This window comes from Pseudophryne corroboree, chromosome 5 (assembly GCF_028390025.1).
Source record: "Pseudophryne corroboree isolate aPseCor3 chromosome 5, aPseCor3.hap2, whole genome shotgun sequence".
Taxonomy (NCBI): domain Eukaryota; kingdom Metazoa; phylum Chordata; class Amphibia; order Anura; family Myobatrachidae; genus Pseudophryne; species Pseudophryne corroboree.
In genome coordinates this window covers 651,383,995-651,411,589 of record NC_086448.1, presented here as the reverse complement: position 1 = coordinate 651,411,589, position 27,595 = coordinate 651,383,995, and the positions used below count along the sequence as shown (strand labels likewise).

The 27,595-nt window shown below is 46.3% G+C and overlaps 1 protein-coding gene across 2 annotated transcripts in view; it reads left to right on the top strand.

The window, feature by feature from the left end:
* CCDC178 (coiled-coil domain containing 178) overlaps positions 1-27,595 on the top strand; it is a 754,227-nt gene that overhangs the window by 55,778 nt on the left and 670,854 nt on the right. For both annotated transcript variants that reach the window (XM_063923667.1, XM_063923668.1), the window contains 2 exons: positions 17,439-17,473; positions 19,350-19,441. In XM_063923667.1, coding sequence (XP_063779737.1) covers positions 17,439-17,473; positions 19,350-19,441 — 127 coding nt within the window. The remainder of the gene's footprint in view (positions 1-17,438; positions 17,474-19,349; positions 19,442-27,595) is intronic.

Genomic DNA, 27,595 nt, shown 5'->3' with positions numbered 1-27,595 from the left:
CTTACAAGGGTGAGGAATTGTTCGGAGAGGGCCTCTCGGATCTCGTCTCGACGGCTACGGCAGGTAAATAATTTTTTTTTGCCATATATTCCCTCACAATCTAAGAAAGCGCCTCATTATCAAATGCAGTCCTTTCGTTCCAATAAAAGCAGGAGAGCACGTGGATCGTCCTTTCTTGCCAGAGGTAAGGGCAGAGGGAAAAAGCTGCACAACACAGCTAGTTCCCAGGAACAGAAGTCCTCCCCGGCCTCTGCTAAATCCACCGCATGACGCTGGGGCCCCCCTGAGGGAGTCAGCTCCTGTGGGGGCACTTCTTCGACTGTTCAGCCACGTCTGGGTCCACTCACAGGTGGATCCATGGGCAATAGAAATTGTTTCCCAGGGTTACAAGCTGGAATTCGAAGAAGTGCCTCCTCGCCGGTTTTTCAAATCGGCCCTACCGAAACAACCCCTGTAAAGGGAGATAGTGTTACATGCGATTCACAAATTGTGTCTGCAACAAGTGGTGGTAGAGGTTCCCCTGCTTCAAAGAGGGCAGGGGTACTACTCAACTCTGTTTGTGGTTCCGAAACCGGACGGTTCGGTCAGACCCATTTTAAATTTAAAATCCCTGAACCTTTACTTTAAACGGTTTCAAGATGGAATCACTCATGGTGGTCATCGCCAGCCTAGAAGGGGGAGATTTTTTGGTATCTCTGGACATAAAGGATGCATACCTGCATGTCCCCATATATCCTCCTCATCAGGCGTACCTGAGATTTGCGGTACAGGATTGTCATTACCAATTTCAGACGTGGCCATTTGGGCTTTCCACGGCCCAGAGAATTTTCACCAAGGTAATGGCGGAAATGATGGTGCTCCTGCGCAAGCAGGGTGTCACAATTATCCAGTACTTGGACGATCTCCTCATAAAAGCGAGATCACGGGAGAAGTTGCTGAGCAGCGTATCACTTTCACTGAATGTGTTACAGCGACACGGCTGGATTCTCAATATTCCAAAGTCGCAGCTGAATCCTACAACTCGTCTGCCCTTCTTGGGCATGATTCTGGACACTGACCAGAAAAGAGTTTTTCTTCCGAAGGAAAAAGCGCAGGAGCTCATGACTCTAGTCATGAACTTGTTGAAACCAAAACAAGTGTCAGTACATCATTGCACTCAAGTTCTGGGAAAGGTGGTGGCAACATACGAAGCCATTCCATACGGCAGATTCCATGCAAGGGCCTTCAAATGGGACCTATTGGACAAATGGTCCGGGTCGTATCTGCAATTGCATCAGCGGATCACCCTGTCCCCCAGGGCCAGTGTTTCTCTCCTATGGTGGCTAAACAGTGCTCACCTTCTAGAGGGCCGCAGGTTCGGCATTCAGGACTGGATCCTGGTGACCACGGACGCGAGCCTCCGAAGTTGGGGAGCGGTCGCACAGCGAAGAAATTTCCAAGGACTTTGGTCAAAGCAAGAGACTTGTCTTCACATCAACATCCTGGAACTAAGGGCCGTATACAACGACCTACGTCAAGCGGAGATCTTACTTCGCAATCGACCAGTTCTGATCCAGTCAGACAACATCACCGCAGTAGCTCATGTAAACCGCCAAGGCGGCACAAGGAGCAGAGTGGCAATGGCGGAAGCCACCAGAGTTCTTTGCTGGGCGGAGAATCATGTAAGCGCTCTGTCAGCAGTGTTCATTCTGGGAGTGGACAACTGGGAAGCAGACTTCCTCAGCAGACACGATTTGCATCCGGGAGAGTGGGGACTTCATCAGGAAGTCTTCGCGCAGATGGCAAGTCGGTGGGGACCACCCCAAATAGACATGATGGCATCCCGTCTCAGCAAAAAGCTACAAAGGTATTTCGCCAGGTCAAGAGACCCTCAGGCGGTAGCTGTGGACGCCCTAGTGACACCGTGGGTGTTCCAGTCGGTATATGTGTTTCCTCCTCTTCCTCTCATACCCAAGGTGTTGAGGATAATAAGAAAAAGAGGAGTGAGAACAATTCTTATTGTTCCAGATTGGCCACGAAGGACCTGGTATACGGATCTGCAAGAAATGCTCACAGAAGATCCGTGGCCTCTTCCTCTTAGGCTGGACTTGTTACAACAAGGTCCCTGTCTGTTCCAAGTCTTACCGCGGCTGCGTTTGACGGCATGGCGGTTGAACGCCGGATCCTAGCGGAAAAAGGTATTCCGTATGAGGTTATTCCTACGCTAATGAAGCCTAGGAAGGACGTGACATCTAAACATTATCACCGAATAAGGAGAAAATATGTTTCTTGGTGTGAGGCCAGGAATGCTCCTACGGAAGAATTCCACCTGGGCCGTTTTCTTCGTTTCCTTCAAACTGGAGTGAATTTGGGCCTAAAATTAGGCTCCACTAAAAGTTCAGATTTCGGCCTTATCCATTTTCTTGTACCTCCGGTGGCGCCTTGGGACCTTAACGTGGTGTTTAAGTTTCCTTAAGTCACATTGGTTTGAACCACTTAAGACAGTGGAGTTGAAATATCTCACCTGGATGGTGGTCATGTTGTTAGCCTTGGTTTCGGCTAGGCGAGTTCCGAAGTTGGCGGCTTTATCACATAAAAGCCCCTATCTGGTTTTCCATATGGATAGAGCGGAATTGCGGACCCGTCCTCAATTCCTACCTAAGGTGGTCTCATCCTTTCATATGAACCAACCTATTGTCGTGCCTGTGGCTACACGTGACTTGGAGGATTCCGAGTCCCTTGACGTGGTCAGGGCTTTGAAAATTTACGTGGCCAGAACGGCTAGGATCAGAAAAACAGAAGCACTGTTTGTCCTGTATGCAGCCATCAAAGTTGGCGGCCCTGCTTCAAAGCAGACTATTGCTCGCTGGATCTGTAACACGATTCAGCAGGCGCATTCTACGGCAGGATTACCGTTACCAAAATCGGTTAAGGCCCATTCCACTAGGAAGGTGGGCTCTTCTTGGGCGGCTGCCCGAGGGGTCTCGGCACTACAGTTGTGCCGGGCTGCTGTTTGGTCGGGGTCAAACACCTTTGTAAAGTTCTATAAGTTTGATACCCTGGCTGAGGAGGACCTCCTGTTTGCTCAATCGGTGCTGCAGAGTCATCCGCACTCTCCCGCCCGTTTGGGAGCTTTGGTATAATCCCCATGGTCCTTACGGAGTCCCCAGCATCCTCTAGGACGTTAGAGAAAATAAGATTTTAAACCTACCGGTAAATCTATTTCTCGTAGTCCGTAGAGGATGCTGGGCGCCCGTTACAAGTGCGGACTACTTCTGCAAGACTTGTATATAGTTATTGCTTACATAAGGGTTATGTTATAGTTTCATCGGTCTTGGACTGATGCTATGTTGTTGTTTTCATACTGTTAACTGGGTAGTTTGTCACGAGTTATACGGTGTGATTGGTGTGGCTGGTATGATTCTTGCCCTTGGATTAACAAAAATCCTTTCCTCTTATTGTCCATCTCCTCTGGGCACAGTTTCTCTAACTGAGGTCTGGAGGATGGACATAGAGGGAGGAGCCAGTGCACACCCAGAGTCAAGTTCTTTCTTAAAGTGCCCATGTCTCCTACGGAGCCCGTCTATTCCCCATGGTCCTTACGGAGTCCCCAGCATCCTCTACGGACTACGAGAAATAGATTTACCGGTAGGTTTAAAATTTTATTTGTGCAATCGGTAAAAAACATATCAGAAGTACAAGAGCTAAATGAAGGAGGACATACGTGTTGGACTAAATAGCTATCTACTGTACGTATATACTATATATATATATATATATATATATATATATATATATATATATATATATATATATATATACTGGTCACAAAAATAAAGGGAACACTAAAATAACACATCCTAGATCTGAATGAATGAAATAGTCTTATTAAATACTTTGTTCTTTACATAGTTGAATCTGCTGACAACAAAATCACACAAAAATTATCAATGGAAATCAAATGTATTAACCCATGGAGGTCTGGATTTGGAGTCACACTCAAAATTAAAGTGGAAAAACACACTTCAGGCTGATCCAACTTTGATGTAATGTCCTTAAAACAAGTCATAATGAGGCTCAGTAGTGTGTGTGGCCTCCACGTGCCTGTATGACCTCCCTACAACGCCTGGGCATGCTCCTAATGAGGTGGCGGATTGTTTCCTGAGGGATCTCCTCCCAACTCCTGGACAGTCTGTGGTGCAACGTGGCGTTGGTGGATGGAGCGAGACATGATGTCCCAGATGTGCTCAATTGGATTCAGGTCTGGGAAACGGGCGGGCCAGTCCATAGCATCTTGCAGGAACTGCTGACACACTCCAGCCACATGAGGTCTAGCATTGTCTTGCATTAGGAGGAACCCAGGGCCAACCGCACCAGCATATGGTCTCACAAGGGGTCTGAGGATCTCATCTCGGTACCTAATGGCAGTCAGGCTACCTCTGGCGAGCACATGGAGGGCTGTGCGGACCCCCAAAGAAATGCCACCCCGCACCATTACTGACCCACTGCCAAACCAGTCATGCTGGAGAATTTTGCAGGCAGCAGAACGTTCTCCTTGGCGTCTCCAGACTCTGTCACATGTGCTCAGTGAGAACCTGCTTTCATCTGTGAAGAGCACAGGGCTCCAGTTGCGAATTTGCAAATCTTGGTGTTCTCTGGCAAATGCCAAACGTCCTGTACGGCGTTGGGCTGTAAGCACATCCCCCACCTGTGGACGTCGGGCCCTCATACCACCCTCATGGAGTCTGTTTCTAATCGTTTGAGTTCTTGAGTAGACACATGCACATTTGTGGCTTGCTGGAGGTCATTTTGCAGGGCTCTGGCAGTGCTCCTCCTGTGGAGGAGGTAGTGGTCCTGCTGCTGGGTTGTTGCCCTCCTACGGCCTCCTCCTCGTCTCCTGATGTACTGGCCTGTCTCCTGGAAGCGCCTCCTTGCTCTGGACACTACGCTGACAGACGCAGCAAACCTTCTTGCCACAGCTCGCATTGATGTGCCATCCTGGATGAGCTGCACTACCTGAGCCACTTGTGTGGGTTGTAGACTCCGTCTCATGCTACCACTAGAGTGAAAGCACCGCCAGCTTTCAAAAGTGACCAAAACATCAGCCAGAAAGCATAGGAGCTGAGAAGTGGTCTGTGGTCACCACCTGCAGAACAACTCCTTTACTGGGGGTGTCTTGCTAATTGCCTATAATTTCCACCTGTTGTCTATTCCATTTGCACAACAGCATGTGAAATTGATTGTCAATCAGTGTTGCTTCCTAAGTGGACAGTTTGATTTCACAGAAGTGTGATTGACTTGGAGTTACATTGTGTTGTTTAAGTGTTACCTTTATTTTTTTGAGCAGTGTATGTATGTGTGTGTATATATATATATATATATATATATATATATATATATATAATATAAATATATATATATATATATATAGAGATATATAGATTAACAAAGCATATAGAGTTGGTGCCTCATAGTGTAAAACCTTCAATTTATTCTAAAACGCACAATACACGGCACAGCACTGTAAATCTAATGCTCGTACCAAAACGTAACCAGTGTGGGCTGGTTAGCACATGGCAGAATTGTATAAGTCTCACGGCAATGTCAGGAACAACGCTGCAGGCTGCTTCAGATTCACACTACCCGACAGCAGCAGGGGATCTGGCTGACACTGTAGGTACTGTGTAAAAGTTGTGCGGCTTTTACACAGTACCTACAGTGTCAGCCAGATCACCCGCTGTCTGTTTGCCCGCCCTTAGGCTGCCTGAAACACCGTCCATGTGATATGGATATACTAGATTGAGCGGACATTTCATGTGATTGAAGCTGGAGCTGAGATTAAAAGTGTGCAGGTACGCCACGAAGCCACGCCCTCTGACAAAGTCTACGATGAAACACGTTAGGGCGGAGCTTCGTGACATCATCGATCTCCGCAGTGTGTGGTCCCATAACAGCAGCTCCAGGAATCCGGCCCGCAGCGATTCCCGGTGGTGGTGAGCAGCGGGTAATTTGAATCCGAAGCAGCCTGCAGCGTTGTTCCTGGCATTGCCGTGAGACTTATACAATTCTGCCATGTGGTAACCAGCCCACACTGGTTACGTTTTGGTATGAGCATTAGGTTTACAGTGCTGTGCCGTGTATTGTGCTTTTTATAATAAGTTGAAGGTTTTACACTATGAGGCGCCCTCTCTATATGCTTTGTTAAGCACAATCACTACTTTCAGCTTTCCTTGTAATGTTCCTCCTCCTCAGTAGTCATCCAAATTTCTATGAAAGGAAAGGGTACGTACCATAGTGAGTTAAAAAGTAACAGAATTTAATAGCATAATAGCAGCACACATAGAAACTTACATCAAAGTAAATGATAAAAGGTATTCAAGTAAAACATAATCGGCATCAGCTTTATCTGCCCAACGGGGATACCGTATCCAGGAATGTCTATCCAGCACATTGGACACAAGCAGCAGCCATGGGGCCTAATTCAGATCTGATCGCTGGGTTGCGTTTTTTTGCTGTCCTGCGATCAGATAGTCGCTGCCTACAGGGGAAGTGTATTTTCACTGTGCAAGTGTGCGGTCGCATGTGTAGCCGAGCTGCAAAAATCCACTTTGTGCAGTCTGTGCGCAACCCAGAGCTTACTCCTCCAGTGCGATGAGAATGGGCTGATCGGGGCCGGAGCTGACGTCACACACCCTCCCTGAAAACACTTGGGAACGCCTGCGTTTTTTCTGACACTCCCAGTAAACGCTCAGTTGCCACCCACAAACGGCCTCTTCCTGTCAATCACCTTGCGAACGCCCGTGCGATCTGATTTTTCGCACTATCCCGTCTCTGACTGGCAATGCCAGTTGTTGTTTTCCGATGCGCATTGCGGTGCATGCGCAGTTAGGACCTGATCGGCCACTGTGCGAAAACGCATAGCAGCGATCAGATCTGAATTACCCACATTGGGGGTAATTCAGAGTTGATCGCAGCAGCAAATTTGTTAGCAGTTGGGCAAAACCATGGGGGTCATTCAGAGTTGATCGCACTTAGCAACTTTTTGCTGATCGTGTGATCAACTATACGCCGCCTATGGGGGAGTGTATTTCAGCATAGCAAGGCTGCGATCGCTTGTGCAGCCATGCTATGCTAAAAAAGTTTTGTGTAAAAGAAGACTAGCCCTGCAGTTACTTACCCTGTGCGATGAATCCAGCGATGAAGGTTCCGGAATTGACGTTATACATGTGCCCTCCAAACGCTTCGACACGCCTGCATTCGGATCTCCACACCCGGAAAACGGTGAGTAGGCTCCCAGATCCGCCCTTCAATCTTCTTACGATCCGCACTGCGACCGCTTTCTTTGTTCCCGGCGTCGTTGCCCAGCGACTATCGTCGCTGAGCAACAACGCGCCTGCACATTGCGTCTGCCGCACATGCGCAGAACCGACCAGTTCGCACCGCTGCGATGAACCGCAGCGTGCGAACGGGTCGGAGTGACCCCCTATGAGCACTGCAGGTGTGGCAGATATAACATTTGCAGAGAGAGTTAGATTTGGGTGGGTTATTTTGTTTCTGTGCAGGGTAAATCCTAGAGATGAGCGGGTTCGGTTCCTGAGAACCTAACCCCACCGAGCTGCACTACCCGGGCCCGACTCAGTTTTTCCCAACTGACTCGGAAACCAGAACGAGGCAAAACTTCATCATCCCGCTGTCGGATTCTCGCTGGGTTTGGATACCATATAAGGAGCCGCGCGTCGCCACCATTTTCACTTCGGCATTGGAGAATGTAGCGAGAGGACGTCTCTCCGTCCTCTGTGTCTGTGCGGGAGGGAAAGTGGGGTGGCAATTCCAGTGCTGTCTTGTGCTGTTCAGTCCAGCGTGGTGTCTTATGCTGCATAAGTCCAGTCACAGTGGTGGTGTTCTCTGCTGCCATATGTCCAGTGTAGCTGTATAAGTCCAGTGCAGTGGTGCTGTGTTGTCCTGCATCAGTACAGTGGTAGTGTCTTGTGCTGCATCAGTCCAGTCACAGTGGTGGTGTCCTCTGCTGCCATATGTCCAGTGCTGCTGTATGTGTCCAGTCCATTGCAGCGGTGCTGTGTTGCCCTGCATCAGTCCAGTGGTGGTGTCCCTGTGCTGCTGTATATGTCCAGTAGTACTGCCGTATATGTCCAGTGATCCTGCCGTATATATCCAGTGACACTGCTGTATATGTCCAGTGATACTGCCATATAATTCCAGTGGTACTGGCGTATAAATCCAGTGATACTGCCATATAAATCCAGTCCAGTGGTACTGCCGTATATGTCCAGTAGTACTGCCGTATATGTCCAGTCCAGTGATACAGCTGAATAAATCCAGTGGTACTGGCGTATAAATACAGTCCAGTGATATTGCCGTATATGTCTAGTGATGCTACCGTATATATGTCCAGTGGTACTGCTGTATAAATCCAGTGGTACTGGCGTATAAATCCAGTCCAATGATACTGCCGTATAAGTCCAGTGGTACTTCCGTATAAATCCAGTGCTACTGGCTTATATGTTCAGTCCAGTGATACTGGCGTATATATGTCCAGTGGTACTGCCGTATAATTCCAGTGATACTACCGTATATGTCCAGTGATACTGCCATATAAATCCAGTGCTGCTGGCGTATGTGTCCAGTCCAGTGGTACTGCCGTATATGTCCAGTGGTACTGCCGTATAAATCCAGTCCAGTGATACTGCCATATATGTCCGGTGATACTGCCTTATATATGTCCAGTGGTACTGCCATATAATTCCAGTGATACTGCTGTATATGTCCAGTGGTACTGCCGTTTAATTCCAGTGATACTGCCGTATATGTCCAGTGGTACTGCCGTATAAATCCAGTGGTACTGGCGTATAAATCCAGTCCAGTGATACTGCCGTATATGTCCAGTGGTACTTACGTATAAATCCAGTGCTACTGGCGTATATGTTCAGTCCAGTGATACTGGCGTAAATGTCCAGTGGTACTGCCATATAATTCCAGTGATACTGCCGTATATGTCCAGTGGTACTGCGGTATAAATCCAGTGGTACTGGCGTATAAATCCAGTCCAGTGATACTGCCGTATATATGTCCAGTGGTACTGCCATATAATTCCAGTGATACTGCTGTATATGTCCAGTGGTACTGCCGTATAATTCCAGTGATATTGCCGAATAAGTTCAGTGGTACTGTTGTATAAATACAGTGGTAATGGCGTATAAATCCAGTCCAATGATAGTGCCATATATGTCCAGTGGTACTGCCGTATAATTCCAGTGGTACTGCCGTATAATTCCAGTGGTACTGCCGTATATGTCCAGTGGTACTGCCGTATATGTCCAGTCCAGTGGTACTGCCGTATAATTCCAGTCCAGTGGTACTGCCGTATAATTCCAGTCCAGTGGTACTGCCGTATAATTCCAGTGGTACTGCCGTACAATTCCAGTGGTACTGCCGTATATGTCCAGTGATACTGCCGTATATGTCCAGTGGTACTGCCATATAATTCCAGTGATACTGCCGTATAAGTCCAGTCCAGCGGTACTGCCGTATATGTCCAGTGATACTGCTGTATAATTCCAGTGATACTGCCGTATAATTCCAGTGTTACTGGCGTATAAGTCCAGTGATTGTGCCGTATAAATCCAATCCAGTGGTACTGCCGTATAAATCCAGTCCAGTGATACTGCCGTATAAGTCCAGTAATACTGCCGTATAAATTCAGTGGTACTGGCGTATCAGTCCAGTCCAGTGATACTGCCGTATATGTCCATTGGTACTGCCGTATAAATCCAGTGGTACTGGCGTATCAATCCAGTCCTCTGATACTGCCATATAAGTCCAGTAATACTGCCGTATATGTCCAGTGGTACTGACATATAATTCCAGTGATACTGCCGTATATGTCTAGTGGTACTGCCGTATAAATCCAGTCCAGTAATACTGCCATATATGTCCAGTGATACTGCCGTATATGTCCAGTGGTACTGCCATATAATTCCAGTGATACTGCTTTATATGTCTAGTGGTACTGCCGTATAATTCCAGTGATACTGCCGTATATGTCCAGTGGTACTGCCGTATAAATCCAGTAATATTGCCGTATAATTCCAGTCCAGTGGTACTGCCGAATAATTCCAGTGGTACTGCCGTATAATTCCAGTGGTACTGCCGTATATGTCCAGTGGTACTGCCGTATAAATCCAGCCCAGTGGTACTGCCGTATAAGTCCAGTAATATTGCCGTATAATTCCAGTCCAGTGGTACTGCCGTATAATTCCAGTGGTACTGCCATATAATTCCAGTGGTACTGCCGTACAATTCCAGTGGTACTGACGTATAATTCCAGTGATACTGCCGTATATGTCCAGTGGTACTGCCATATAATTCCAGTGATACTGCCGTATAAGTCCAGTCCAGCGGTACTGCCGTATATGTCCAGTGATACTGCTGTATAATTCCAGTGAAACTGCTGTATAATTCCAGTGATACTGCCGTATAATTCCAGTGATACTGCCGTATATGTCCAGTGGTACTGCCATATAATTCCAGTGATACTGCCGTATAAATCCAGTCCAGCGGTACTGCCGTATATGTCCAGTGATACTGCTGTATAATTCCAGTGATACTGCCGTATAATTCCAGTGTTACTGGCGTATAAATCCAGTGATTGTGCCGTATAAATCCAATCCAGTGGTACTGCCGTATAAATCCAGTGGTACTGGCGTATAAATCCAGTCCAGCGGTACTGCCGTATATGTCCAGTGATACTGCTGTATAATTCCAGTGATACTGCCGTATAATTCCAGTGTTACTGGCGTATAAGTCCAGTGATTGTGCCGTATAAATCCAATCCAGTGGTACTGCCGTATAAATCCAGTCCAGTGATACTGCCGTATAAGTCCATTAATACTGCCGTATAAATTCAGTGGTACTGGCGTATCAGTCCAGTCCAGTGATACTGCCGTATATGTCCATTGGTACTGCCGTATAAATCCAGTGGTACTGGCGTATCAATCCAGTCCACTGATACTGCCATATAAGTCCAGTAATACTGCCGTATATGTCCAGTGGTACTGACATATAATTCCAGTGATACTGCCGTATATGTCTAGTGGTACTGCGTATAAATCCAGTCCAGTAATACTGCCATATATGTCCAGTGATACTGCCGTATATGTCCAGTGGTACTGCCATATAATTCCAGTGATACTGCTTTATATGTCTAGTGGTACTGCCGTATAATTCCAGTGATACTGCCGTATATGTCCAGTGGTACTGCCGTATAAATCCAGTAATATTGCCGTATAATTCCAGTCCAGTGGTACTGCCGTATAATTCCAGTGGTACTGCCGTATATGTCCAGTGGTACTGCCGTATAAATCCAGCCCAGTGGTACTGCCGTATAAGTCCAGTAATATTGCCGTATAATTCCAGTCCAGTGGTACTGCCGTATAATTCCAGTGGTACTGCCATATAATTCCAGTGGTACTGCCGTACAATTCCAGTGGTACTGACGTATAATTCCAGTGATACTGCCGTATATGTCCAGTGGTACTGCCATATAATTCCAGTGATACTGCCGTATAAGTCCAGTCCAGCGGTACTGCCGTATATGTCCAGTGATACTGCCGTATATGTCCAGTGAAACTGCTGTATAATTCCAGTGATACTGCCGTATAATTCCAGTGATACTGCCGTATATGTCCAGTGGTACTGCCATATAATTCCAGTGATACTGCCGTATAAATCCAGTCCAGCGGTACTGCCGTATATGTCCAGTGATACTGCTGTATAATTCCAGTGATACTGCCGTATAATTCCAGTGTTACTGGCGTATAAATCCAGTGATTGTGCCGTATAAATCCAATCCAGTGGTACTGCCGTATAAATCCAGTGGTACTGGCGTATAAATCCAGTCCAGTGATACTGCCGTATAAGTCCAGTAATACTGCCGTATAAATTCAGTGGTACTGGCGTATCAGTCCAGTCCAGTGATACTGCCATATATGTCCATTGGTACTGCCGTATAAATCCAGTGGTACTGGCGTATCAATCCAGTCCACTGATACTGCCATATAAGTCCAGTAATACTGCCGTATATGTCCAGTGGTACTGACATATAATTCCAGTGATACTGCCGTATATGTCTAGTGGTACTGCCGTATAAATCCAGTCCAGTAATACTGCCATATATGTCCAGTGATACTGCCGTATATGTCCAGTGGTACTGCCATATAATTCCAGTGATACTGCTTTATATGTCTAGTGGTACTGCTGTATAATTCCAGTGATACTGCCGTATATGTCCAGTGGTACTGCCGTACAAATCCAATGGTACTGGCGCATAAATCCAGTCCAGTGGTACTGCCGCATAAATACAGTGATGCTGCCATATAATTCCAGTGGTACTGGCGTATAAATCCAGTGATTCTGCCATATAAATCCAGTCCAGTGGTACTGCCATATAATTCCAGTGGTACTGCCGTATAATTCCAGTGGTGCTGCCGTATAATTCCAGTGATACTGCCGTATAAATCCAGTCCAGTGGTACTGACGTGTGCCATATATTATTTACTCCATTTAAAAGGTTATTAATATTTAATCCAAATAGTTTTTACCGGGTTTGCCCTGTGGGGTGTAGGGATATGCTGTCCTGTGCCGCATATTGTGTTATATAACTCTGGAAAAATAATGGAGAACAAAAATTTGGAGGATAAAATAGGATAAGATCAAGAACCACTTCCTCCTAGTGCTGAAGCTGCTGCCACTAGTAATGACATAATGTAGATGATGAAATGCCATCAACGTCGTCTGTCATGGCCGATGCCCAATATGAAAGTAGAGAGCATGTAATATCCAAAAAGCCAAAGTTCAGTAAAAAGACCCCAAAAAATAAATTTAAATGGTCTAAGGAGAAACGTAAACTTGTCAATATGCCATTTACGACACGGAGTGGCAAGGAATGGCTAAGGCCCTGGCCTGTGTTCATGACTAGTGGTTCAGCTTCACATGGCGATGGAAGCCCTCATCCTCCCGCTAGAAAAATGATAAGAGTTAAGCTGGCAAAAGCACAGCAAAGAACTGTGCGTTCTAAGATGGTCTCACAAATCCCCAAGGAGAGTCCAAGTGTGTCGGCGCTTGCGATGCCTGAACTTCCCAACACTGGACGGGAAGAGGTGGCTCCTTCCACCATCTGCACACCCTCTGCATGTGCTGGAAGTAGCACCCACAGTCTAGTTTCTGATATTCAAATTGAAGATGTCACTGTTGAAGTACACCAGGATGAGGATATGGATGTTGCTGGTGCTGAGGAGGAAGTTGACGATGAGGATTCTGATGGTGATGTGGTTTGTTTAAATGAGGCATCGGGGGAGACAGTTGTTGTCCACAGGATGAATAAGCCCATTGTGATGCCTGGGCAAAATACCAAAAAAGCCACCTCTTCGGTGTGGAATTATTACTCCACAAATCCGTACAACAGGTGTCAAGGCGTGTGTTGCCTCTGTCAATCCGTAATTAGTAGGGGTAAGGATGTTAACCACCTAGGAACATCCTCCCTTATACGTCACCTGCTGCGCATTCATCAGAAGTCCGTGTTAAGTTTTGAAACTTTGGGTAAGAGCGTAAGCAGTCCACTGACACCTAAATCACTTCTTCCTCTTGTACCCAAGCTCCTGCAAGCCACACCACCAACTTCCTCCTCAGTCTGGAACGTCCGTAGTCCTGCAGGCCATGTCACTGGCAAGACTGAGGAGTACTCTCCTAACCGGGATTCCTCCGGTGGTACGCCTACTGCTGCTGTTGCTGCTGCTGCTACTGTTGTTGCTGCTGGGAGTCGATCGTCATCCCAGAGGGGAAGTCGTAAGACCACTTGTACTACTTCAACTAAGCAATTGACTGTCCAACAGTCCTTTGTGAGGAAGATGAAATATGACAGCAGTTATCCTGTTGCAAAGCTGATAACTGAGGCCTTGACAGCTATGTTGGTGTTAGACGTGCGTCCGGTATCTGCCGTTAGTTCAGTGGGACTTAGAAATTGATGGAGGTAGTGTGTCCCCAGTACCAAATCCCATCTAGGTTACACTTCACTAGGCAGGCGATACCGAGAATGTACAAAGACGTCAGAAAAAGTGTCCTCAATGTCCTAAAAAATGCAGTTGTACCCACTGTCCACTTAACCACGGACATGTGGACAAGTGGAACAGGGCAGACTAAGGACTATATGACTGTGACAGCCCACTGGGTAGATGTATTGCCTCCCGCAGCAACAACAGCAGCGGCACCAGTAGCAGCATCTCGCAAATGCCAACTCGTTCCTAGGCAGGCTACGCTATGTATCACCGCTTTCCTTAAGAGGCACACTGCTGACAACCTCTTACGGAAACTGAGAGACATCATCGCACAATGGCTTACACACTTAGACCCTCCTGGGGATTTTTGATATCGGACAACGCCACCAATATTGTGCGTGCATTATATCTGGGCAAAATCCAGCACTTCCCATATTTTGCTCTGGTGTAGTATGGTATGCCGGCGGCCGGGCTCCAGAATCCTGACCACCGGCATACCGACAGCTGGGTGAGTGCACACTGCGGGCCCGGTGGTGCACTACGCGCGCCACGCTATCCTCCATCCAGGGGGGTCATGGACCCCCAAGAGGGAGAAAAGGTGTCAGTATGCCGGGTGTCGGGATTCCAGCGCCAGTATACTATGCACCGGGATCCCAATAGCCGGAAAACTGCAGACCACCCGTCTTGCACATACAATTTATTTGGTGCTACAGAATTTTTTTTAAAATGACAGGAGCGTGCAGGAGATGCTGTCAGTGACCCGAAAAATTGCGCGCCACTTTCAACATTCAGCCACTGCGTGCCGAAGACTGGAGCGCCAGCAAACACTCCTGAACCTGCCCTGCCATCACCTGAAGCAAGAGGTGGCAACGAGGTGGAATTCAGCACTATATATTCTTCAGAGGATGGAGGAGCAGCAAAAGGCCACTCAAGCCTATACATCCACCTACGATATAAGCAAAAGAGGGGGAATGCACCTGACTCAAGCGCAGTGGAAAATGATTTACGTCTTGTGCAAGGTTCTCCAACCCTTCGAACTTGCCACACGTGAAGTCAGTTCAGACACTGCCAGCTTGAGTCAGGTCATTCCCCTCATCAGACTTTTGCAGAAGCAGCTGGAGAAATTGAAGGAGGAGCTAAGATGGAGCGATTCCACTAAGTATGTGGGAGTTGTGGATGGAGCCCTTCATTCACTTTGCCAGGATTCAAGGGTGGTCAATCTGTTGAAATCAGAGCACTACATTTTGGCCACCGTGCTCGATCCTAGGTTTGAAGCCTACGTTGTATCTCTCTTTCCGGCAGACACAAGTCTGCAGAGGTTCAAAGACCTGCTGGTGAGAAAATTGTCAACTCAATCGGAACGTGACCCGTCAACAGCTCCTCCTTAATTTTCTCCTGCAACTGTGGCAGCGAGGAAAAGGATAAGATTTCTCTGCCCACCCACTGGCAGTGATGCAGGGCAGTCAGGAGCGAGTGATTACATCTGGTCCGAACTGAAGGACCTGCCAAAGATTACTGACACTGCATATGATTCTGTCACAGCATCCAAGTAGGCATGTCAGACAGCCCGTACATATACTGGCAGGAAAAAGAGGCAATTTGGATGCCCTTGCACAAATTGGCTTTATTTTACCTAAGTTGCCCCCCCCCCCCCCCCCTCTAGTGTGTACTCCGAAAGAGTGTTTAGTGCAGCCGGTAACTTTGTCAACGATCGGCGTAGGAGGTTACTTCCACAAAATGTGGAGAAGATGATGTTCATCAAAATTACTTATAAATTCCTTCGGGAAGACCTTTACCAGCAATTGCCTCTAGAAAGTACACAGGGACATGTGATGGTGGATTCCAGTGGAGACAAATTAATACTCGGAGGAGGATGCACATAATGAAAGGGGTGAGGAATCGGAGGATGAGGTCGACATCTTGCCTCTGTAGAGCCAGTTTGTGCAAGGAGAGATTGATTGCTTCTTTTTTGGTAGGGGCCCAAACAAACCAGTCATTTCAGCCACAGTCGTGTGGCAGACCCTGTCGCTGAAATTATTGGTTTGTTAAAATGTGCATGTCCTGTTTATACAACATAAGGGTGGGTGGAAGGGCCCAAGGACAATTCCATCTTGCACTTCTTTTTCTTCTTTGCATCATGTGTTGTTTGGGGACTAGTTTTTTAAAGTGCCATCCTTTCTGACACTGCCGTATAAGTCCAGGGGTACTGCCGTATAAGTCCAGTCCACTGGTGCTATCTTGTGCTGCATTAGTCCAGTGGTGATGTCTTGTGCTGCTATAAGTCCAGTGGTGATGTCCTGTGCTGTATATTATTTACTCCAAAGAAAAGGGTTATATACATTACTTATAATATTATCCAAATAATTTTGACAGGGTTTGCCCTGTTTGGTGTAGGGGTACACTCGCCTGTGCTGCATATTATTATAATACTGTAGCTCCAAATAAAAGGGTTATTATTATCCAAATTAATTTTACAGGCTTTGCTGTGTGCGTGTTTGGTTTAGGGGTACTCTCCTGTGCCACCAATATTGTGCGTGTATTACATCTGGGCATATTCCAGCACGTTCCATGTTGTTTGTGCCACACACTTGTGTCACTTAGCTTAGTCATACAGCTACCTCATTGCACCTCTTTTTCTTCTTTGCATGATGTGCTGTTTGGGGACTAGTTTTTGAATAGTGCCATCCTGTCTGACACTGTAGTGCCACTCCTAGATGTGCCAAGTGTTTGTGCCGCACATTTGTGTCGCTTAGCTTAGTCATACAGCTACCTCATTGCACCTCTTTTACTTCTTTGCATGATGTGCTGTTCAGACCCGATCGCACGGCGTGCGATCGTGTTTGAATAACCTCCATGGTGAGGTAGTTTGCATCACAATTCAATGTAGCAGTGGTAGATAAAGCTGATTATATTTTACCTTGAAGTGAGTTTCTATTTTACATTCTGTTACTTTTTAACTCACTTTGGTGCGCATGGTGTCTGTGCAGTTCCATTGATCTGTTTTTGATAAATATGAACCTTCCTTAACTTCTTCATTTAACCCATCCTTCCACCCACCCCTGTGTATAAAGTACCCATTACAGGGATGCCAAATGATTAGCTCAGTGTTGCTTATTTTGCTACGCAGCACTGCAGCTCACTGCTAGTTTGGCATGATGTGCCCACCTATAGCAATATACCTCTACTGACCGGGTAGGCACAGGTTCCGCACTCCAGCACGACTCTGTGTTTATTTCAGGGGAAGTGTTACATGTACTCACTACATAAAGGGACTACATTTTATTATGGAGGGTGATGTCCATGGAGGGGGTGTTATTATTCATGGTGACATATGCACTTTCCGTATTTCATAATATATTTCATTATATAACGTGCTTTCATTATTTTCAGAATGAAGGTATTCCACAGAAGAAAAGTATTAAATGGTAAGAATCAACATACTGCTCTCCAATCTCTGTAATTACTATCATCTAATATTTTCATTGTGGCCAGTCGAAGTCATAGGCCGGTATCCTAATTAACTCCCCTTGAGCTATTCACTGACACCGGCAGTTATCAGGGATTTTGTTTTGCATGCCTCAGGCCCTAGTTCCCGACTCTAGTGAGCTTGTCATGCGGTTGCTGTATCCAGTACAGTTCCCAGTGTTCCCATCTGTTCCTATGTCCAGGTGCGCAGCCATTGTGTTCCTGCAGCCTCGTTTCCTGACTCAGTCCTCAGTGTGTTGTCCCTGCCAGTCCTGCACCCGTGCCCTGTTAGATTCCACCCTGTGCATGCTATCCTGTGTCTGGTCCTTATCCTGTCTAGTCTTCATGAATATACCCTGCCAGTTCTGGTTCTGTGTGCATACAGCCTATGTGTTTTTCGGTCGCGTACTGTAGGAAAGTATATTCACTCCAGACGTGCATGTAGCCGCAAGTCTGCGGTTATCTACTTCCAGTATACCCGAACCTGTACTCAAGTTGCAGCTTAGCCACTTTGTTTGTTTGTATCCTGTCTGGCTGCGGCCTAGTCACACAGTTCATCCAGCAAGTCTCCCTGCAGTTAGATTCATTCTGCTTGGACTTTACTCCAGTTTGCAGTACACACCCAGCTTCTGATTGTTTCCAGCAGTTAACAATCGCCTGGCCGTGTTCACCAGCAGCTAACATATTATTGCTACAATAACCATTGTCCTGTTGTGTAACCAGTGCACATCCAGTCCAGCAGTCTTCAGTCATCATACCTTGCCAAGTCTGTCTGCAATTCCCAATGCTGTGTCTAGTCTGCCTGCCAGACTAGACAGCAAGACAAACTCATGCTTTGTCAGCTGCTACACTCTCTGGTTCCCTGCCTATTTCAATAAGCTCTTATTGCCACGAGCATAAGACCAGGTGGATCTCAAGTACCGGTGAGCACATACAGCTCTATGGGAACAGGAGCGGCTGTTATTGGCATAAAGACATTGCCAGAGTGGCTCTAAGGGTTGCTTGCAGCGGCCGCATCCTGGTGGTCTGCGCATGCGCATCGGTCGTTGTGCTTGTGTGCAACCTTACACATTGCGGCAATTAATTGACAGGCGCAGGCGTTGCAAAGGCGGAGTTACGGCATCTAATTGCAGATGCATCAGGGGTCGGCCTCACACATGCTGGGCTGCCTTGCCATGTGCAGAGAAACACAGATCTGGCTGCGTTCATCTCTGAATAACCCCCATATTCCTGATCCTATGTATTATTGTCCGTAAATAGAAAATGTTATCGTCCGAAAATAACAGGGAATACTTAGATAGATAGGGTGAAAACAAAAATCAGCACTAATGTAAAAAAATATTGTGAAAACCCCCCGTTTTTTGCAGATGAAAATTTTTCAGGGGCTAATTGGAAAACTATCATAGACTTTGAATTGCTAATAAATCAGTAATTATAGGTATGAGTCAGAAAAATTTTATGTTTTGATTTACAGACCATGGACAAGATTTACCAAAGCTTCCAAAAGTGAAAGTGGTGATGTCACCATAGTAACCAATAAGGTTCTAGTTATCATTTATTTATTTATTGCATCCTAGAAAAAGATAGAATCTGATTGGTTGCTATGTGCCATACCACCACTTGTCTGTTTTTAGAAGTTTTAATAAATCTACCCCCATTTGTTTATTTTTAAACATTTTAATGTTTTAATCTGGAAAATCAGTAAGTAGTATCCTATGTAAGGAAGAGGTCTAACCTGAACATCTCTTATAAAGCACTCTAAGACTACATCTTTTATTTAATTTAAACTTTCACATACCTAAAGAAGGTTTTTAAACATTTTATTTACATTTTTAGGGCTTCCAGTGAGAGTGGTATTGATGGAGTCAGAGATATCACAGCAGAATCAACTGTGTTGCATATTACGGGTGTTGGTCTCATTGACAAAGGTAGGATATTCATGATTTTGAACATTTTTAGGATATTATACTAATAGAGCTTCTTTAAAAAAAAAGTACATGTTTACTTAATCTCCTTTTACTCAGTAAGATAAATGAATCTGGGGTTTGATTCTATGCTAAGAGGTTTTCTGTTTTCCATGAACTGGACACTGCTGCCACTTTCCACTGGTGTTCCCTTCTCATTTACCTTACTCAAGTATAGTGGCGCTTTCCATTCATGTTATTTGTTTTAAAACCAGATGATTTTTGCTTTGAATAACATTTATTTGTTCGTATACACCAATAGAGTAAATGCGTTTGGAGCTCTTTATTTGGGATTTACATACACCCTACACAGATGTGTCCTCTTACATCCTTGATGCAATCATGCTAATCAGCCCTTGAAGTCGCACTATGCCGTGGCTGGACTCGGTAGTGCCGAGCATCTTTGTTTGCCTTTTTTCTTAGACACAAAGTAATGTAATAGGACGCACAAGCAGCTTCTGCTAATTACAATGGTATGCAGCATACCTATATTCTGTGTGTCATTGCGGCTCTGTCTGCATCCGAAATGCCATATTACACTATTGTCCATGAAAACACTGGAACATAGCATTTTGTATGCAAATACAGTCGCATTTGCCGTGCGTCCTAGTACATTACTTTGCGTCTAAGATGCATTTTTGTGGGGAAAAACGCAAAAAAGACGCTCAGCGCTACTGAGTCACGCGGCACTCACGAGTTATGTGTAGCGTGACTTGTAGCGCACGGAGCAAAGATGTAACAGGACACATCTGTACATAAATGGATATTGGATCTGATTGAGTTTTGGTAAATGTGTCATTGGTACTCACTATATATAGACTTATTTATAGTCCAACGCAAAGTGTTCACATTTGCTATTTTTTGCACTGCGCATTCAGCCAAGGCAAACATATGCATCTCTGCAAGCATGTGGCCTAGTCTGTGTAGCTCGGGAGTCAGCTGGGTCTACACTTGTGACTAAATAGTGAAAGCAGTCAACTTCCCGATTGACGGGATCCCGACACTGAAATACTGACGTCGGAATCCCGTCCGCTGCAGGAACACCGACATCGTAAAGCCTAACAGGACTCTGTATCTGGCGTCTAAATACCAACACCCAGAATCCCGATCCTTATTTCAGTGGGTCGCGCTCACGCCGCGCCTTGCGTGGGTGGATGGTGGGGGTAGGTTTAGCCATTAGAAGAGGGGTTGGGGTTCAGGGATGGGAAGATTAGGGTTAGGTTCCTGGGAGGGAGGGTTAGGGCTAGGCACTCAGCAGGGGAGGTTAGGGTTAGGCACCAAGCGGAGGGTATTAGGCAGCGGGGAAGGGAGGGTTAGGGTTAAGCACCAAGCGGGGTAGGGAGAGTTAGCTAACACCGGGGTGGGTTAGGGTTAGGCACCCACAAGAGATGGTTAGGTTAGGGAACAGGTGAGGCTTAGGGGGCTTACTGGGGTGCTGCCGGGATTCTGATGGATGGGATGCTGCTGTCGGTATTCTGACTGCCGGCATCCTGTCCATCGGGAAATCATACTGAACCCGCTAAATAGATGTAACTGGGAGGAACCAGGGCATTAGCATAAGATTGTCGTGGTCCTGTAGATAGAGCTGTGGCCCATATAGAGGTAACTGTATGCAAATATCTGGCTACTAGAGATCTTTTGCACCCAGGATTGGGCTGGCTCAAATGTGGGCTGATAGTAATGACGGCTGCTCGCACAAGCTGGTGTATAGGGACTGTGCAGCTGCATAGATCCGGCAACTGACGGGAAATCCACAGCTATTTTCAGTCAACTCATACAACCGCTTTGCTTGTGACTTTAAGTTAGTACCAGTAAGTTTTCGAGGACAGTACAGAGGTACAGCCACACAGTTTGGAACCATACAGTGATTTCAGAGTGTGTTCAGTCTTCTTTGCAGAGATAAGACCCTATTTGACGAGAGAAGTAATAGATTTGTTTTCTAGCATATAGTGTTATAATAACAGGTATAAGCATGTCGCTAGCAGTGCCAGTGTCCTTTTGTGACAGGAGACAGCCTTGAGTCAGGGGGGAGTGAGAGGGCATGTGTGCAGCCACTTTCTGGGAATGCACAGACTACTTGCTGGCTCTCCCTGAATGTCAGGGAGACTCCATGAAATAGTGATGATGTCCCTGATTCTCTGATGATAGCAATCTCCATGAGGCTGGGCCGTGTGGGTGCAATACAGTGATGACATCATAACTGTCTGCCTACAAACACAGGGGAGAAGAATAAGGGCATTTATCAAAAAACTTATTTCAATGCAATCTGGGCGCACTGTTACCACCCAAGATCACATTGCAGAAAGCGATCACATTGCGCGAATGTATCGCCCGGCACAGGCAGGGACAGAGGTCCCAAAAGGAGCCTGTCCCTGCGATGTGCTGCCAGGGGAGCTGCGCATGGGTGGTCCCTGCTGACTATTGCAGGCAGAGGGTTCTGGGGGATCCCTCCAGAACAACACCCCCGATGTGTAGCCCATAGGCTACAACGTGTTACCGCCCTGTTCAGATGTCAGTAGCTGCAGGGGCCAATATCAGGAATGCTTCACATTCCAGATATTGGTAAATCTGGCAGCATGGCATCTATATATATATATATATATATATATATATATATATATATCTCTCTAACGTCCTAGGGGACTCCGTAAGGACCATGGGGATAGACGGGCTCCGCAGGAGACATGGGCACTTTAAGAAAGTCTTTAGACCTGGGTGTGCACTAGCTCCTCCCTCTATGCCCCTCCTCCAGACCTCAGTTAGTTTGATACTGTGCCCAGAGGAGCTGGGTGCTTTTCAGTGAGCTCTCCTGAGTTTGCTGATAGAAAGTATTTTGTTAGGTTTTTTATTTTCAGGGAGCTCTGCTGGCAACAGACTCCCTGCATCGAGGGACTGAGGGGAGAGAAGCAGCCCTACTCTCCGAGTGCAGGTCCTGCTTCTTAGGCTACTGGACACCATTAGCTCCAGAGGGATTGGTACGCAGGATCTCACCCTAGCTGTCCGTCCCAGAGCCGCGCCGCCGTCCCCCTCGCAGAGCCCGGGAGATAGAAGCCGGGTGAGTATGAGAAGAAAAGAAGACTTCATGATCTTCACTGAGGTAACGCACAGCACTGCAGCTGTGCGCCATTGCTCCCACACACCTCACATACTCCGGTCACTGTAAGGGTGCAGGGCGCAGGGGGGAGGGGGGCGCCCTGGGCAGCAATATAAACCTCTTATTTGGCAAAAGGAGCATATATACAGCTGGACACTGTATATATGCAGGAGCCCCCGCCAATTTTACACTTTTAGCGGGACGGAAGCCCGCCGTCGAGGGGGCGGGGCTTCTCCCTCAGCACTCACCAGCGCCATGTTTTTCTCCACAGCACCGCTGAGAGGAAGCTCCCCGGACTCTCCCCTGCTTATACCACGGTAGAAGAGAGGGTTTTAAAGAGGGGGGGGGGGCACATAATTCGGAGCAGATAATAACAGCGCTACTGGGTAAACATTAAATTGCTGTGTTTTTACCTGGGTCATATAGCGCTGGGATGTGTGCTGGCATACTCTCTCTCTGTCTCTCCAAAGGGCCTTGTGGGGGAATTATCTTCAGATGAGCATTCCCTGAGTGTGTGGTGTGTCGGTACGTGTGTGTCGACATGTATGAGGTAAAAGGCTCTCCTAAGGAGGAGATGGAGCAAATGTGTGTGTGAGTGGTGTCTCCGTCGACAACGCCGACACCTGTTTGGATATGTGAAATTAAGTGCTAAGGTAAATTTATTGCACAAAAGATTAGAGAACAGACAGTGAATCTACACATGTCTGTCCCTATGTCGCAGAGACCTTCAGAGTCTCACAACGCTCACTATCCAAAATAATAGACACTGATATCGACACGGAGTCTGACTCCAGTGTCGACTATGATAATGCAAAGTTACAGCCAAACCTGGCAGAAAAGTATTCAATATATGATTATTGTAATAAAAGATGTTTTGCATATCACTGATGACTCATCTGTCCCTGACACGAGGGTACACATGTTTAAGGGGAAGAAAGCTGAGGTAAATTTCCCTCCTCTCATGAAGAAAAAAAGCGGGAATCTCCAGACAAGAGACTGCAGATTCCCATAAAGAATTCTCAGGGAGTATCCTTACCCTACTAGGGCCAGGATACGGTGGGAATCTTCCTTTAGGGTGGACAAAGCTTTGTCACGTTTACCCAAAAGGTAGCGCTGACTTAACAGCTATCCTCAGGGATCCTGCAGATAGCATGCAGTAAAAGTACTTTGAAGTCCATTTACACACATTCTGGTACACTACTCAGACCGGCGATTGTGTCGGCATGGGTTTATAGCGCTGTAGCAGCGTGGACAGACACCTTATCAGCGGAGATTGAAACCCTAGATAAGGATACCATGTTATTGACCCTAGTATATATATATATATATATATATATATATATATATATAATATCTGGATAATCCGGCACTCCTAGTAGTATCCAACCGCCTGTGTGTCCTTGTCCAAGCATAAATACATGGTGGAGTCAGAACAGGCAAATGTTCAAGATGGACACTGCACTCCAGGACTCAGTATTAATGAATTTTAATATCCCAGCTTAGTCAACAGCTGGGATATTAGAGAGCTGGTTGTGCCATGGGCAGTAGTGTGGCACCAGCATACGCCAATGTATTTGTTTGATCAGGAACAGAAATTATTTTTTGATAATGCTATATACAGTGACAATATCAGATGGTTCACTAGGTATATAGATGATTTATTTATGTTATGGAAGGGGAGTTATGTTTCTTTTCAGGAAATGATGCATAATATTAATCAGACACCGGGTCCCATTAAGTTTACTTTTGTTTGCAGACCTGATAAGATTGATTACCTTGATGTCACAGTTCATCTGACGGATGGCAAATTGAGTTCCACAGTGTTTTATAAAAACACGGACCGCAATTCACTGCTTGACGCCAGTAGCCACCACCCAGTAGCGTTGATGAAGGGTCTTCCCTATTCGCAAATGCTACGGGTGGCTCGCATTACTAGCAATCCTGAACAGTTAGGGGATGCATTAGAAACTGTTGTCAGTAAGTTTGAAAATCGTGGTTATAATATTAGGGATTTGGAGTTAGCTAAAAATCGTGTGATGAGCCAAGATCAGGCTAATATACTTCAAGAACCATCCGATAAGAAGCATGATCAAAATAAGTTTATTTGGTCCACTAGATATACCACTGCCAGTCCCATTATACCCCGTGCCAGTAAAGCGCTATGGCCTATAATTAAGACCGATAAAACCTTACCGTGTTTTCAAAACACTCAAGTCATGACGAGTTATAAAAGAGGTCGTAATTTGCGCGACTGGTTAGTTAAAACCGACATCACTGGCTACACCCCCAAACCAGGCATTCTTGGATCAGTTAAAAAAGCAGGCTGTTACAGATGCCCTTCTTGCATTACATGTTCAGCTTTGATCACAGGATCATTTTTTACACATCCAGTAACCAAGCATAAATTCAACATCAGACACGTTTTAAATTGTACGACTAGATACATCATTTACTATATTATTTGTCCATGCAAATTATTGTATGTGGGTCTGACAACCCGCACCTTACGTGAACGCATGGCGTTACGTCGTTCCAATATTAGCCAGGCATTAGCAGGTAATTCCAATGAACAACCGGTGTCCAGACATTGTTGTGCCAAAGCCCATACATGGTCTGAACTCCGTTATCAGATAATTGATCACATTCCAGAGTTACCGAGAGGAGGTGACAGGGTCTTGGCATTACATAGACTAGAGGCTAAGTGGATCATTAAGTTGAACACGCTGCAACCTTTAGGATTAAACGAAAAAATCAATTGGAATTATTTACAATATAGATAATTCTTGGCAGGTGGCTCAATTACTTATTAATTGATTAGGCGAGGTTGTTTGATTTATTCGGGAGTATGCGTGGGGCATTTGGAGTATCCATACGGACGTTATCTTTAATTTACAGGTCTTTTCATTGTTTATATACATTCTGATATACTGTCTTCCATTATTACATGTTAGCAAGCTGTATTGATTATTGTAATTTTATGACGATGTGAAGCTGTGTGTAGCGGCGTTTGGTGCACAGGTTGGAGGTTGCATTGTGTGCGGCTCATCCGGTGTACCAGCACTGCACACCAGTTTTTAAATATATTGTGTTTTATATTTCCACCTTCTTGGTATTTCACTGATTGCTTTATATGTTTATAGATGTATAGCTTCCCCTGCCAGGCAGAACGGCCGGGGACAGCGGCAGCAACTCCGTGCATCGGGTTGCTGTGGTTACCGCCGCCTCCCGATGATGTCATCTCTCAGGCGCCCCGTCCTGACCGGAAGTTCCACGCTGCCCCGTGATCGAGGATGCCGGCATGGGGACGCTATATAGGTAAGTTTTATGTTATATGTATGTTTGTTCACCTGTTTGTTGTAAGCACCAGCACGACTTGAGGAAGGCTCCTGTGTGGCCCGAAATGCTGCATCGTATGTAACATGCTTGTGCCTTGATATCATGTTTTGCATACTGCACCACTGGTACTTGTGGATGTTTGTACCCCGGACCAGGAGTGATGCAGGCTGTTGACTAAGCTGGGATATTAAAATTCATTAATACTGAGTCCTGGAGTGCCGTGTCCGTCTTGAACATTTGCCTGTTCTGACTCCACCATGTATGTGTATATGTATATATGTATGCCCAAAGAGACATTAGTCTACTGGGTTCTAGAGTCAACGCTATGTCGATTTCTGCTAGACGTGTCCTGTGGAACATGCAATGGACAGGTGATGCAGACTAAAAGAGGCATATGGAAGGTTTACCTTACAAGGCTGAGGAATTGTGTGGAGAAGGGCTCTCGGACCTGGTCTCCACAGCTATAGCTGGTATTTATGATCTTTTGCCTTATATTCCCTCACAGCCTAAGAAAGCACGATATTATCAAATGCAGTCCTTGCGGTCGCAGAATAACAAGAATGTACGAGGAGCGTCCTTTCTTACCAGAGGTAAGGGCACAGGGCACAGCTAGTTCCCAGGAACAGAAGTCCTCCCCGGCCTCTACTACATCCACCGCATGACGCTGGAGCTCCGCTAAGGGAGTCCGTCCCAGTGGGAGCACGTCTTCGACTCTTCAGCCACATCTGAGTTCACTTACAGGTGGATCCCTGGGCAATAAAAATTGTTTCTCAGGGTTACAAGCTGGAATTCGAAAGGTGCCTGCTCGACGGTTTTTCCTTATCGGACCTACCGGCTTCTCCCCCAGAAATATTAAATACAATTCACGCATTGTATCTCCAACAGGCGGTGCTCAAGGTTCCCCTCCTGCAACAAGCGAGGCGATATGACTCAACCTTGGCTGTAGTCCCGAAACCGTACGGTTCGGTCAGACCTATTTTAAAATTTAAATCTCTGAACCTATACGGGAAAAGGTTCACATTTAAAGTGGAATCGCCCAGAGCGATCATCGCCAGCCTGGAAGGGGGGGATTTGATGGTGTATCTAGACATAAAGGCTGCATACCTTCATGTTCCCATTTATCCACCCCATCAGGCGTACCTGACAATTGCAGTACAGGATTGTCATTACCAATTTCAGGGTAATTGGCGGAAATAATGGTGCTCCTACGCAAGCAAGGAGTCACAGTTATCCCATACTTGGACGATCTCCTAATAAGGGCGAGATCAAAAGAGCAGTTGTTGAACAGCGTGTCACTTTCGCTGAAGGTGTCACAGCAACACGGCTGGATTCTCAATTTCCCGAGGTCACAGTTGGTTCCTATAACTCGTCTGCCCTTCTTGGGTATGATTCTGGATACAGACCAGAAATGGGTTTACCTTCAGATAGAGAAGGCCCAGGAACTCATGACTCTAGTCAGGGACCTATTGAAACTAAGACAGGTGTCAGTGCATCACTGCACTCGAGTCCTGGGAAAAACATTCCCTTCGGCAGGTTTCATGCGAGGACTTCAAATGGGACCTACTGGACAAGTGGTCCGGGTCACATCTACAGATTCATCAGTTGATCACCCTGTCCCCCAGGGCCAGGGTATCTCTCCTGTGGTGGCTGCAGAGTGCTCACCTTCTAGAGGGCCGCAGATTCGGTAT